The sequence below is a fragment of the Bipolaris sorokiniana genome (genome assembly GCF_000338995.1).
Source record: "Bipolaris sorokiniana ND90Pr unplaced genomic scaffold COCSAscaffold_6, whole genome shotgun sequence".
NCBI lineage: Eukaryota > Fungi > Ascomycota > Dothideomycetes > Pleosporales > Pleosporaceae > Bipolaris > Bipolaris sorokiniana.
Genome location: NW_006911900.1, coordinates 1,222,387 through 1,235,810, shown reverse-complemented (window position 1 = coordinate 1,235,810; position 13,424 = coordinate 1,222,387). Strand labels below are relative to the sequence as shown.

At 49.9% G+C, this 13,424-nt stretch overlaps 5 protein-coding genes across 5 annotated transcripts; 3 read left to right on the top strand and 2 right to left on the bottom strand.

The window, feature by feature from the left end:
* Window positions 1-32: 32 nt before the first annotated feature.
* COCSADRAFT_116399 (uncharacterized protein) lies at window positions 33-1,990 on the top strand. The gene is made up of 3 exons (XM_007701373.1): window positions 33-296; window positions 347-375; window positions 429-1,990. The coding sequence occupies exons 1-3, from the start codon at window positions 128-130 to the stop codon at window positions 1,560-1,562; spliced, it is 1,332 nt and encodes a 443-aa protein (XP_007699563.1). The 5' UTR covers window positions 33-127; the 3' UTR covers window positions 1,563-1,990.
* Window positions 1,991-4,590: 2,600 nt separating this feature from the next.
* On the bottom strand, window positions 4,591-4,989 carry COCSADRAFT_58978 (uncharacterized protein; the record flags this gene model as incomplete). Its single annotated transcript, XM_007701020.1, has 2 exons — window positions 4,591-4,893; window positions 4,945-4,989. Coding segments are annotated over 2 exons (348 nt in total), but the record flags the coding sequence as incomplete, so codon positions are not given.
* Window positions 4,990-7,934: 2,945 nt separating this feature from the next.
* On the top strand, window positions 7,935-10,234 carry COCSADRAFT_26011 (uncharacterized protein; the record flags this gene model as incomplete). The annotated part of the gene is made up of 4 exons (XM_007700870.1): window positions 7,935-8,927; window positions 8,976-9,008; window positions 9,064-9,170; window positions 9,220-10,234. The coding sequence occupies 4 exons, from the start codon at window positions 7,935-7,937 to the stop codon at window positions 10,232-10,234; spliced, it is 2,148 nt and encodes a 715-aa protein (XP_007699060.1).
* A 195-nt stretch (window positions 10,235-10,429) lies between these two features.
* On the bottom strand, window positions 10,430-11,706 carry COCSADRAFT_317487 (uncharacterized protein). The gene has a single exon (XM_007701372.1). The coding sequence runs from the start codon at window positions 11,599-11,601 to the stop codon at window positions 10,624-10,626; it is 978 nt and encodes a 325-aa protein (XP_007699562.1). The 5' UTR covers window positions 11,602-11,706; the 3' UTR covers window positions 10,430-10,623.
* Window positions 11,707-12,464: 758 nt separating this feature from the next.
* Window positions 12,465-13,196, top strand: COCSADRAFT_356407 (uncharacterized protein; the record flags this gene model as incomplete). Its single annotated transcript, XM_007701371.1, has 2 exons — window positions 12,465-12,887; window positions 12,948-13,196. The coding sequence occupies 2 exons, from the start codon at window positions 12,465-12,467 to the stop codon at window positions 13,044-13,046; spliced, it is 522 nt and encodes a 173-aa protein (XP_007699561.1). The 3' UTR covers window positions 13,047-13,196.
* Window positions 13,197-13,424: the final 228 nt, after the last annotated feature.

Genomic DNA, 13,424 nt, shown 5'->3' with positions numbered 1-13,424 from the left:
TGATGGCCAGCGTAAGCATCTTCTCGCGCTAAGAAAATGATTTGAGTCTCGCCGCCCTCATCCAACATCGCCATCTTGGCCAATTGCCTTGCCTTCGCTTCTTCCGCGTCCTGTGATCGGGTCAATCATGTCAAGCTTTTCAAAGGTTTTCCTGCGCACTTCGCGTGCTGCCGTGCAGTACCAGCGTGGCGTCTCGCCGGTGCAGAATGCCTTGGGTGCGCAGGGCACCAGCAGGTGGATGAATGGTGTCCGTAACTACGCCGCCTTCACACGAGACAAGCCTCACGTTAACATTGGTATGTGTCTTGTCATTCAGGCCAGATGTGATTTTGCTGACAGTTTCCAGGTACCATCGGCCACGTCGATCACGGAAAGGTACAGTACATCCCACCAAATGTCCTCGACGTCACCAGACTGACACGCTGCAGACCACTCTCACAGCCGCCATCACCAAGCGACAAGCAGAAAAGGGCTTTGCTAAATACCTCGACTATGGCTCCATTGATAAGGCACCTGAAGAGCGCAAGCGTGGTATCACCATCTCGACCGCCCACATTGAGTACCAGACCGAAAACCGCCACTATGCCCACGTCGACTGCCCCGGTCACGCTGATTACATCAAGAACATGATTACGGGAGCTGCCAACATGGATGGTGCCATTATTGTTGTTGCCGCTTCTGACGGTCAGATGCCCCAGACACGTGAGCACTTGCTACTCGCCCGCCAGGTCGGTGTCCAGAAGATCGTTGTCTTCGTCAACAAGGTCGATGCTGTCGAGGACAAGGAGATGTTGGAGCTCGTCGAGATGGAGATGCGCGAGCTGCTCAGCAGCTATGGCTTTGAGGGTGACGAGACCCCCATTGTCATGGGCTCTGCCCTCTGTGCCATCGAGAACCGCCAGCCGGAAATTGGTGTCACCAAGATTGACGAGCTGCTCGAGGCCGTCGACTCATGGATTCCTACCCCTCAGCGTGAGACTGACAAGCCTTTCCTCATGGCCGTCGAGGATGTCTTCTCCATTGCTGGTCGTGGTACCGTCGTCTCTGGCCGTGTTGAGCGAGGTATTCTGAAGCGCGATGCTGAAGTCGAGCTCGTCGGCAAGGGTACCGCGCCCATCAAGACCAAGGTTACCGACATTGAAACCTTCAAGAAGTCTTGCGAAGAGTCTCGTGCTGGTGACAACTCTGGTCTTCTTCTACGTGGTGTCAAGCGTGACGAAGTTCGTCGCGGTATGGTCGTTTCCGTCCCTGGACAGGTCAAGGCTCACAAGAAGTTCCTCGTCTCCATGTACGTCTTGAGCAAGGAGGAGGGTGGTCGTCACACTGGTTTCGGCGAGAACTACAGGCCACAAATGTTTATCCGCACTGCTGATGAGTCGTGTGCGCTGTTCTGGCCCGAAGGTACTGAGGATGCCCACGAGAAGCTTGTCATGCCTGGTGACAACGTCGAGATGGTTTGCGAGCTCCACGCACCACACGTCTTGGAGACTGGCCAGCGCTTCAACATGCGTGAGGGTGGCCGAACAGTCGCTACTGGTTTGGTGACGCGTGTTCTGGAGTAGGTTGGTCCGCCAGAATGACGGAGCATGTTGCGAGCATACCCATCGTCGAGCCTGGAGAGGGCCATTTGTATATTAATCACTGTGTCGGATGTATTTCTGCTCTCCACTTCTCATTGACGTTCGTCGTGTACTTTAGCAGAACGAGCAAAACGGATCTAGATGGGAGGCGTTGAGCTACATGACGAAGCTCCAAGAAGATAATGACCTTTTCAAACAGACATTGCTGCATTCGAAAACTCCGGCATTTGACACGTGAGGATGGAAAGGGGAATGGTGTAGGGGTTGGCTTGGCACAAGTATACAAACATCCTTCTGCCAGCCAAACCATCGTCCTCGCATATCGTCCCTATCGGCACGTTGACTCAAACTCTCACAGAAATTTAGATCTCTCCCTGCACGTTAATTCGTTCCGACTTCCCTACTTACAGGGCCGAGGGTTTGTCGATGCGCTGACAGGTCTACTATCCTACGTGGCCATCTAGTGCTCAATTCTATATTGAACTGCACCTTGAACTGCCGTTGTTTTTTGTTGCCAGTTTAACCGCACCGCAAGTCGGCACAGCCCTACCCGAACACCTTCCGTACTCCCGAGCTTCAAGATGGCAGATGACCTGGGGGATCGATCCGAGTGTGCTGTCGTTCTGAATGGCTTGATCAATGGCTTTGTTGTTACTGCAGCTCGCTGAATTTGTAGTCGCCGTTCAGAACCTTGTCCGGACGAGGCATACCAACCAGTATCGGAAGTCCATGGATTCAGCATTGCATAATGGACTTGTGTTTTTCCTAGTACGCAAGCGAAAGGAATGTCTATTTATGCACGAGACTCGCTACAACGGCAATCGGGACGTACCGCCCATCTTGGCATGCGCTAAATATGCCACACGCAATGACCGTGTGAATTTATCCTTCCGAGAGCAGCCTAGATTTGCGCCTCAAGAATGCATCTCGCAAATGTTTGTTTGTATCCGGCGACCTATTCTGGCCCGATTTCATTCATCCAGATAGATTCTAGGCCTCCTACACAGTAGCCGCCCGCAGGAACGGGAGGATATGTATCTGACAAAGAGTGGGTCGACCTCCATGATCGCGACCCTAAAAGTTGCAGAAAACAAGGCTGATTACACGTCGGAAAGAGTACCCCACTAGTTATCGTGTTCAGTTCTGGGCCGGGTGCGATGTTACTGGATCTTAGTTGACTGAAGCTCGGCTATGTACCCAGATACCAGGACAGTGAGCGATAAAGAAGGGTCCTCGAGACCTTGTCCGTCCAGCATGTGGACCCTTGACATGTGCACACAGAGAGATGTGAGTATATACTTACATGTATGCGGCAATGCACCATCTGCATTTTTACCCTGAGCCGATGCGTACATATCATATGCTGACGAGCGGAGTCTACGAGGTTTGGGGGACAAAGCGAGCAGGCCCAAGCGAGCAGGCCCAAGCGAGAAAACTGCAAGATATCGACGATTAAAGCTTTCAATGCAAGCACCATTGCCCCATTCGGCGTCAGCAGCCACATACAAATCGTCGATCACTGAATTTTCCGAGTGGATCGCCGATGCATTGCTGCGGAAGAACCATCGGGCCGAGAAGGGCACAGTAGACTGCATGAGCCGCATTCCTTCCGTGCAACCCATTTCCATCTCGAACAAAACCGTGGGACGGGGCTGATCAGGAAGCGGAGAAGGATGACTTTGTTGGTCATTTCACACAGGTGATAAGCCTCGGTATTTGCGCTATTGGGCCTTGGAAACCCACCGGAAAGTTCGGCAATACTCGCTCATCTCTTTCTTCTTCTTTTCGTCCTTCTCGTGTATCGCACCTATTTGCTAATGCCGTCGGTTGCGGTGCAGAGCTAAGAGCATCTTTTAAACGGGTAGTTATAGAGATAACGAACCATGTTTCCGCGCTTGCAGAAACGGCTAACCGGCCCACGCCCCCATGTACCGGCACTCTTAAGCCCTGCATGCGCATATCCGCGTTTTCTCTACAAGTACATTTCCTTATCCGTCACTAGCTTGATGAGTTTGCAAAGAAAAGTGCGCTTGAGTTGGTGCGGGGGGCCCTGGGAATCGGGGCAGGCAACCACACGTCTTTCTCTGGTGGTATGGGGCAAGGAGAGTTATGCAGTCATGGCATGTACGCCACTAACGGTTGACGGTGTTAACATGAACACTTGCATTGAGTTTGATCAAGCTTTGCCGGCGCGGCGCCTACCTGGCGAGTTACCCTTGAAAAGGGATTAGTATGCGGGGGTAGGCGGGCGGCACGTCTCGACGCTGATCATTGGGACATACATAGTATGTACATGGTAGCCGCGCAAACGGTCGGATTTCGGGGACCGGTTAGTATGATGATAATGAACAATCTGTCTATTTGTGTGAGTTGCATATCAGCCTCTCTCTGTCTCTCTCATCCGTGCATGTAAGCAGTTTTAGTGTTTCACCTAATTACTAAATGTACAAGACATCGCAGTGCGATCGATCGATAGGAAAGTTATTCATTAGACATATGTACATGGTGCGCTGAGACAGTGCTTATCGCACGGTAAGCAAGCACCCGCCGCACGATGGGCGGCATTCGAGGCGTGCAGGTAGTGATGCGGCGCTAAGGTGTTAGCGTGGGGCTACGGGAGGCATGACTTAGTACTCCGTTTCCCACTTCCCGTTTTATAATAACGTTTTGGATAACATCTGGAAGATCGGGACAAGTTTAGCTCGTACATAGATTCATCTGGATTAAAAATATTTGAAAAGAGAGAGTGTACCAAGTGACCATCTGGTCATCTGGTCATCTAATAAAGCAGTATCGTCTAGGAAACGTATACTCCCTACATTTATAACGTGTTCCACGGGCGAGCGCCGCACACGGGCGAGCGCCGCACCCCACCAAACTTATACACCTCTACAAGCGCGTAGCTCCACCATAAATTAAATATTCTATTATATATTAAGATAGTAGATTAAGTACTATCTAAGGTATCTTTCTTACATGTACGTGCATTGTGACCAGTCTCTCTACACCTACTACAGCGCGCCAGAGCCTGACGGCTAACACCTAATCGCTCTCCTCCTTGACGCTCTTCATGAGCAATCTGCTGATCAGCCTCACGCTGAGCGAGTAGATCCTCGCCAGCTCCCTTTGTAAGGACTCCACGCTTCTGTATCCGCTTTTTCTTACGTTTTCTACGCTCTGATACTGCTGTATTAGCTCTCTTAAGGCTGGCAATTCGATCGCGCATTAGCTCAGCCGAGAGCATCATTACCTCAGCCCCCTTCTTAAGCTGATTAATCGCCGCAATAATTGAAGCTGGTGATGAGCTCTGGTGCTTTCGAACGCGCTCGCTTATTAACGTTGATTGAGCCTCTAGCTCACGTACGTTACTTGGTGTACGAGCTTGCCAGAGAGCCTCTATAAGAGCAGCTGGAGGACTAGGCGTACGTAGCTGCACGTCAAGCTTTGATAGAACAGCGTCTGGCTGGAGAGGGACAAGGCCTGCGCCTCGAAAAGCTGAGCAGATATTGGCTGGCGTGAAGGATCGATCAAAGGCTATCTTAAACGTTGGTAGAAACTCAAGCTTGGTAATGTGGTTGATGTGATGGCGGATTAGGCTCTCTACCTCGCGGCTGTACGCGCGCTTCAATGGCGAGAAGCAGCCAACGTCAAGAGGCTGGAGTAGGTGAGACGAGTGAGGCGGCATACAGAGAGTGTATATATTATTCTTCTGACAGAACTCTTGGAACTGAAGAGACTGGTGGCTCTCGTGGCCGTCAAGGATAAGTAGACGACGTGTACCAACAACGCGAGTCTTCGTATGAGCGTCGAAGTGCTTTATCCATGCAACGCCTAGCTCATTATTCGTCCAGCCATTGTCGCTGACTGCGATCACCCAGTCGCGCGGGACTTCTGCCTCCTCGTACCAGGCAGATAGGTGGTGCTTACCAGTAAAGATAAGAAACGGTGGGATAGCCCAGCCAGCCGCGTTAATCCCAGCGATAAATGTTACCCACTCACGACCACCTGGCTGAATAGCTTTTGGCCGTATTCTTCTCTCTGACGCTGTAATAACAAGCTGAGTTGTAATCTTGCCCATCATAAAGCCAGCTTCGTCAAAGTTGTAGACGTCCTCGTCACAGATACCGTACTTAGCTTTTGTCTGCTCTATAAGCTCAAACCAGCTCTTAATTAGGACTGGATCTTCACATAGAGCTCTCTGCCTATCGTACGCTCGGTTAAAACGCGTCGTAAGACTGTCTATACGCTTAACAAAGGTAGACGGCCAGTTAACTCCAACGCGTCCTCTACTGCGCGTAGCCAGCAGCTTATCAGCCATATCGCGCACGGCTGCGTACGTAGGCGCGAATCCACGCTGATCCAGATCAAGTATATAGCTAACAATCACCTCCTCTTCTAGCTGGGTTAGCTTCTTTGAGTTGGGCTGGCAATCACGTCGCGCAGGGACACCAGCGCGTCGGCGGCGGATCGTTCGTTCAGACACGCTGTAGATAGCAGCAGCACTCCGATTACTTAGAATCTGCTTAGAATTAATTGAAGAGATAGCAAGCTGAATATCTGATTCATTTGAAGCTAATAGAGTAGCGCTGCGTTGAGCCATTGTATGATAAGATGGGAGAGGTGTGTGAGTTTGGTGGGGTGCGGCGCTCGCCCGTGTGCGGCGCTCGCCCGTGGAACACGTTACTATAAAACGGATTTCAACAACAGTGCGACACCCTAGAAGATATTAAATTTGATAAAATGGTCATCTTGGTGACAGTAGAGACAAAACAAATCAATTCAATGCTAACCATATTCTATACTAATTAAGCGACGCTCGTGAATCGAGACTTCCGTTTGTACAAGGGATCACTCTCGGGAGAGCAACTGCTCGGGTATCGTAGGAATTGTATACTTTGCCAATAAGCTGATTGGCAATAGTTAAAGAGGTCCCCTTATATTGCTATGATCTGGCGAAAGTTGATCTGAAATGAGAAAAGAATGTGGTTCGGCAAAGTTGTAAACACAGCTTGTGTTAATAGTGTCTGCCATCTGTAAGCTACACTAAAACACCATTCAACCCTATGTTGTTTACGCCTTGGAAACAATGGAGGGGGGGGGGGTTGAATATACGCCGTTCCTAGCTGTTTTAAAAACAGATGTTTGACGTGGTCAACGAACGGACAATGCAGCTAAACCAAACACATACGTACTAAAATATCCACGGAACTCCTAGACTAACAGCGGTAGGCAAAAGACATCCATACTTACACATACACGTCTGTGCGATCCTCCCCTGCTTAGCTTGAAAGTCCGGGCGGAGCGCTACAGAGCTAGTGTCGTGACATATAACTAATCGGCTCCTAAAAAGCCTTCATGATACATGTTGCACATTCCCATGGCGTGTGGCGCCGTGGCGCCAAGCAGTTGCCTCAGCTAACCCATCAGCGTAGCGTCTGAGTTGCATCACAAGTACACCATGTTGCAGCTCGTATTCTGCCCACACACATGGGTTGAATGATCTCAGTCTGCCCCAGAAGATAAGCTCCAGACCAATGACCTTTGTTCAAAAAGTCCTCGAATCATTAGTACACTAATTGTAAACTTAAAATACAAGTGCTATACGACTACGTGAGCAATTCCATTTATGGCAGGTCTTTTCGACATGCATCGCTGATTCGACAGCCATAATTACAAGCTGCAACCTGATGCATGTTGGGTAGGCATGCTTACATAATCTAACATGTTTTGGGAAATCCACTAGCTATAAACCCGTGGGTCTGGCGCCTCAAAGCTGACGACCCCTGCTCGTAACATCGGATACAGGTCCCAGCACGCCGTTCAGGTACACGTTCGAGGAAGTGGACGGAACCACTAGCGAACGACATATCTTACATGGGTAGCCTAGGCCCGCAATCCTACATACTCGGATCCTCCTGCACTCACCAGTATCTGTCCCGTCTTTGTGTATGGTTCCTTGTTTTCCTTACAGGCAGTGGAGACCACTGTCCCGCCATATTCACTTTTATATCTCGGTACGTTACCTGCTACTTGGTAATCTCGACATCGCTTCAAGATGGATACTGCTTCTCTCATCGCTTGCACCCGGTGTGCCATTTCAAAAGCACGATGTGACCGCAAGGTTAGTCAGACGACTCGCTACTCAAGTACCGAGAACTCAGAATACTGGACCATCGCAACGGCCTCTAACGCAATAACTAGGTGCCGTGCTCTCAGTGTGTCGCAAGAAACTATGTATGTCAACCGAGGTGCTCCTCGCGTCGGCCGAGAGCTTCTCGGACGCCATCTGCGCGCAGTAAGCCTTTGACAACGCCAACGAACACTGTTGGCCAAGATGGCAATCAAAACGCAACAATGGATCAATTTCCTGCCTACATCATGCCTGACGATCCAACAAACAACAGCGAATTATACATGCTTGTAGATACGACTTTGCCCCAAGGGCAACTGGATCTTACTGGGTACGAAACCTTCATGGGATATCCATATCCCGTGTCCCTAGGTGGCGAGCCTATGGACGGAACCACATCTGCTCAACTCTTCCCATCTATGTCACGTTCGGAGATGCAAACAAACGAACCTGAGCTCTCTCCGCGCGGACCTGGGAATGATGGTTTGTACAAGCAGCAACAGGGGTTCTTCCACGGTCCCAACCACCCCCCGACTCCGCCTTTCACAAGCCCCCAAATCAAGTCGAGTGTGTCATCAAGCATGATGAATAGCCAATATACTTCCAGTCCGAAGAAGAAGAACCAGAATATACCAGTAGGCAGCTCAGACGCAACAGACAATGTACTTGGTGAACTAGTGAATGTCCTGGCCCGGCCAGATGCCTGGGGTGGGCTACCCAGTAACAAGAGCGATGGTACTGTGGCCTTGTCGCATGACGCTCGGGATCGAATAGTGGCCACTGTGCAGCTGCTGCTCCAACGTGCGTTGCAAATTGGCAGCTCGCCATCATCGTCAACCGAAGGCCTATTTGGCCGCATTGTATCACTGCCTCCGTCGCACGTGCTAATGCACTTTATCGAGATTTATGCAGCACGTATTGACTCGATTCAACCCTACCTTGGTCTCCCTGGCTCCCCCACCGCCAATATCCAAGATATCCTAAAGATTGACGCGGTCGACGTAGGCATGTTGTTGATCATTCTTGTCATTACACATGGCGCTATGCTCACAGATCACCATGAGTCACACGTATTCGCACATGGTTTGATTAAGGTGTGCATGGTTGCACTGAACCACGTTCTCGAACGCCGATGCATGTCACAGCCAATGGTGGGAGGAGTTGCATTACAGTTACTTACACTCTGTGTGCGAAGCGGGAAGAGTTCTTTTGTTTCGGTATGTATCAGGTGTGATTTTCTCTTGCGTAAAGCTAACACAAATCAGTATGCCATGTCAAAACGAGGCCAGTACCTAAGTGTAAGTTATTCTCATCTTGGAGAAAACACGAATAAGGTGCTAACAGATCGGCTAGCTGTTGAGAAGCAGTGGAATTCTAAATCCTGAGCAAGATTTCCACAACCACGGCTCAGATGGTGAGAGCCTATGGGAGAGATGGAAAGAAGTTGAGACAAAAAATCGGTAAGAACCCTTTTTTACGTGATCAAGTGGTATGATCTGACCTTTGTAGCCATGTACATGCATGGGTCTATGTGGACCTCGAGATAAGCTTGCTTCATGATGTTCCTCCCGTACTTTCAAACTGCGAATTGCAAGTGCCTTTACCTAATAATGGCAATCTCTGGAACGCACAATCGTACAACGACTGGATTGGACAACCTGGTGCAGACGAGATCCAAATGGGTCGCGAGCTACCATCACTGAACGGTCTTTTCCGGAGTTTTCTCCAGGGTCGACTAACAGGTAGTGATGAGGTATCTCCACATCATCTGCGTCTCCTTCTCCACCCCCTACAAGCCATGGTCCTGGAACAGCAACAGCTTCTTCGCATCTTTGATAACGATGAATCGACCAATAGGCATCGTGTCCTTTCCAAGACTAAGGTATTGGGCCGCCTACAAGAAACACAGGATTTGGTTCAAGATTTGGCTGCACTTCTCAATCGAAATTCGCAGGCCACCATAGATAGCGAGAATAACCCCTGGACCGTACCGGTGGATTGGACGGGCATAATCATGCTACATCTGGTTAGCTTAAATGTATGCACAAGCATCCCTGACATAGAGAAATGTGCCAAGGAGGAGCCTCCATCATCAGCATCAGGATGCGCTGAGATGTGGAGCCGAGTACGCTATCCCGAAGGAGGGAACTATATCTTGTTCCATGCTGGCCAGATCTTCCGACTTATCGACAATCTACCGGTCGACGCGCGACCCATATGGTGGCCGGTAGCGATCTACCGCGCATCCATGGCCTGCTGGTCGCTTAGGACGATAGAGCGAATGAATCCGGGGATGCAGTCCCGGGAAGTGGGTATTGATGCACTTCTACCCAGCGATGAGGAACGCTTTCTCAATACCCCTGCGGTCACCCCGGTCGTCACGTTTCCTGACAACAGACGATTACCAATCTTTGAGGGCGGTAACAGCTTGCTATATTGCATCAGTAAGCTGGATAATCACCCCACACATCTCGTCAACAGTGTGCTTGAGAAGGCTCGGTATTTTCTCCACAGATGGAGCTGAAAAGAATCACGACCTTGCATTGTTATTGCATTAGCGTATAGAGAATTGGACAACAGCGTTGTTTAGAATTGATGTGTCATGAATCGAGCTGAATTACTAATGAGATATGTCTTCTTTATCCCTCATGTGAACAAGGACGCCCTTCTGCAATGAAGCATTTTAGCAGAGGGCTTGTGGTAGCAAACAAACAGAAGAATAGAACGGAAATACTATAGTCGAACGAGGATGGAAAATGAAATAAGGAAAGATTCATGCCACCGCAGTGTTGTCGCTGTACCCTTCCCCTTATGTCTTACTAGCAATCATATGATCCCAAGAGTCACGTGCCTCTAAGATAGTACGTCTGCTACCTACCGGCACAACACTGTCAACGCAGTGTGCTCATAGATCTAAGCAGCAATGTTTTGAGTAACCCCAGGACAAGCCTTTTCCAAGATATCCGCCAGCTCGAACCAAACCCTCTTCGATAACGCCGCGCCCTCTTCACTGACAGCCAGCGTCGACGGCTCGGACACGTGATCATCAATGATGTACTCCCCGGCGCTATCAGGTAGCGCCGCCGCATTAACCAACGTGCGGCTGCCAACCTCCACCGTGCGACCCAACAACGTCTTGAACACGACAGGCGCCATACCCATATCCTTGACGAGATCCGACTTGCACAGGCCCGGTGTAACGCAATTGATGACCACGGGATACTTTGCACGATCCTTAATCAGCACTCTAGTCATGTACCTCAGCGCGAGGATCTCAAGTAACTTGGAGACGTTGTAGCGGTCCGCCATGTCTGCTTTTGACTCATCGTCCAGCGCAGCGAAGATGCTTGGTTCCTTCTTCTGCGGCAGCTGAGTCCAGTGGTGGACCTCGGATGTGACAATGGTGAGATACGGCGTTGTTCCCGTTGAGAAGGCTGACCTGCGCATGATGGGTAGGAGCAGCAGTGCGAGCAGGAACGTAGAAATCACATTGACGGTAATGTGGGCTTCGTGGCCTTCTGCGCGTGAGAACTTGCCGGTTGCTATGCCGGCGTTCTCGACACAGACGTCTAGACGGGGGAGGGTCTCGCAGCGCTTTGTGAATGCTTTGACGCTGGCGTAGGAGGAGAGGTCTAGTTCCCAGACTTGGAGTACACCGGTGCGCTTCTCGCTTTCTTCAATGTCGCGCTTGGCGGCTTCGCCTTTGGAGAGCGTGCGGCATGCGATGATGACGGTTGCGGCGCCGCAGCGGACAAAGTGCCGTGTTGCTTCTAGGCCAAGACCTGTGTTTGCGCCTGTAACGATGACCGTCTTGCCAGCAAATGTTTCCGGCTGCGGCAGTCTGGGCTTGTAGAAGAGCTGGGACTTGAGAAAAGTGGGGAAGCTCGCCATTGTGGTTGGCCTAGTGAAATTTGGTGGAGTTGAATGTGTATGCGTGTTTTGATGTATGTATGTGTGTGTAGTAGGTGCGTTATGGCGCGTGGGGGTTTGGATGGAGGACTTTGATGTAAATGGCTATGCTGATGGCTGACAGGATCCTGAGGGGTTATTTTTTCAGCTTAAGCGTGAAAAGTATCTGCACACGAAGGAAGAAGGTGCGGCTAAGGGCTGAAATACGACTGATTGCATTGCGGCACAGTCACATAGTTAACGTCACGATTGAAATCGACATCGCCGTGGATCGTAGTATCTATTGTTTTACCCACTATTACAAATGCGCACTCTCGGGATCCCGGTACTGCGTCTTCGCTATTTTTGTTTGTCAGCTGCATTGCTGCTGGCCCACTATCATTGTCCTGCATTTGTGTTGGCGTCGTACGGAACTCCGTAGCGTGGATTGTCACGTGATGACAGGTACTCCGTTATATCGATGTCTCTGCCAAGACGGTGCTAAGGTCGAACATCAAGAATAGTCTGATGATAATTCTGAACATCGAGTACCGATAACCGATGCAAGATGTTGAGTGTTCTTTCGATCTCTGGAGCAAGATAGTACGGGATGCGTATGGAGAGCCGTATCACCTCTACGGCTCGTGTGTAGTAGTGTAGGACTTGGAGATGGAGATGCAACATCGGACATGAGGGGAAGACACCATGGGACATCCGTAGTAACAATCACAAAGTCCAGCATTTAAATATAAACGCTTGAATTATTGCCTTTGGCACAACAGTCACAACAGATAGCTTGCTTATCCATCTCTTCAATCCTCTACTCCTTCTCTCTCCAACTACCACAATCACATCCCACTTCAATCATGATCTCCTTCACCACCCTCCAAGTCGGCACCCTGGTGCAAGCCACCTTCCTGCTAGGCATGAACACCGCCTTAAGCAGCATCTCCATCCCCTCCGTCCTCATCTCGCCATCGCCCATTCTCGCCATCCGCCAATGGCACACGCAATTCCGCCGCGCCCAAGTCCCCGCCACCACACTCAGCGCCTCCAACCTCATCCTTTCCCTCATCCTCGCATACGGCTCCTCCGACAAATCTGGCTTCTTCTCCAACAAGACGACCATGCTATATGTGGCCAGCAGCGTCATGGCGTTTTTGATCTTCCCGTTTACGCTGCATTATATGAATCCGATTAATGATGCGTTGATTGAGAAGTTTCAGGAGCAGGAGGAGTTTCATTATGCGGATTTGCCGGAGAAGGATGCGGGGATGCAGACTGCTATTGTGAGTTGTTACTCTTTTATTTTCATTTGCTGGATAGCTGACAAGAGTGCGTGTGATTAGTACCATGAAAAGATTGCGTACTGGGGATGGCTCAACCGTTTCAGGATCGTGCTGTACTCTGGGGTTGTCCTGGTCAATGCTGTGGCTGTTTTGGCATAGGTGTGCGCCGTTGAGGTGTGCTGGAAGCCAACAGTACAATATCGGGGAATGGGAGCTGTATAGAAGCTATTGGTGAGCTGGGAAAGTTGTGAAACATCGAGAGTATGTGAAGAATGATGAAAGGTGTATAGGAGTGCTGTTTCTTTTCTGGGGTTTATAGTGTTATATGGGGTTTTGTTGTTAGGGAATTGAATATTGAGCGTCTATTTGCATTAGCAACGTCAAAAAATCGAATCTTTTTCCTTTATCACACGTTCATGCAAGCAAGATTTCGCCCTAAGTATCTCCTGCTTGAGATTCATACATAAATTACATTGCCGACAACTGGGAAATGGGAAATTAGGAAGATGAATGTTATCCAGATACATCCTCTTTTAC

Excerpts from the sequence above, each read along its gene's own strand:
- COCSADRAFT_116399 (XM_007701373.1), top strand. The coding sequence starts at position 128 with ATGTCAAGCTTTTCAAAGGTTTTCCTGCGCACTTCGCGTGCTGCCGTG. Across the intron at positions 297-346 it reads CAAGCCTCACGTTAACATTG|GTACCATCGGCCACGTCGAT; the intron begins GTATGTGTCTTG and ends GACAGTTTCCAG. Across the intron at positions 376-428 it reads GCCACGTCGATCACGGAAAG|ACCACTCTCACAGCCGCCAT; the intron begins GTACAGTACATC and ends GACACGCTGCAG.
- COCSADRAFT_317487 (XM_007701372.1), bottom strand. The coding sequence starts at position 11,601 with ATGGCGAGCTTCCCCACTTTTCTCAAGTCCCAGCTCTTCTACAAGCCC.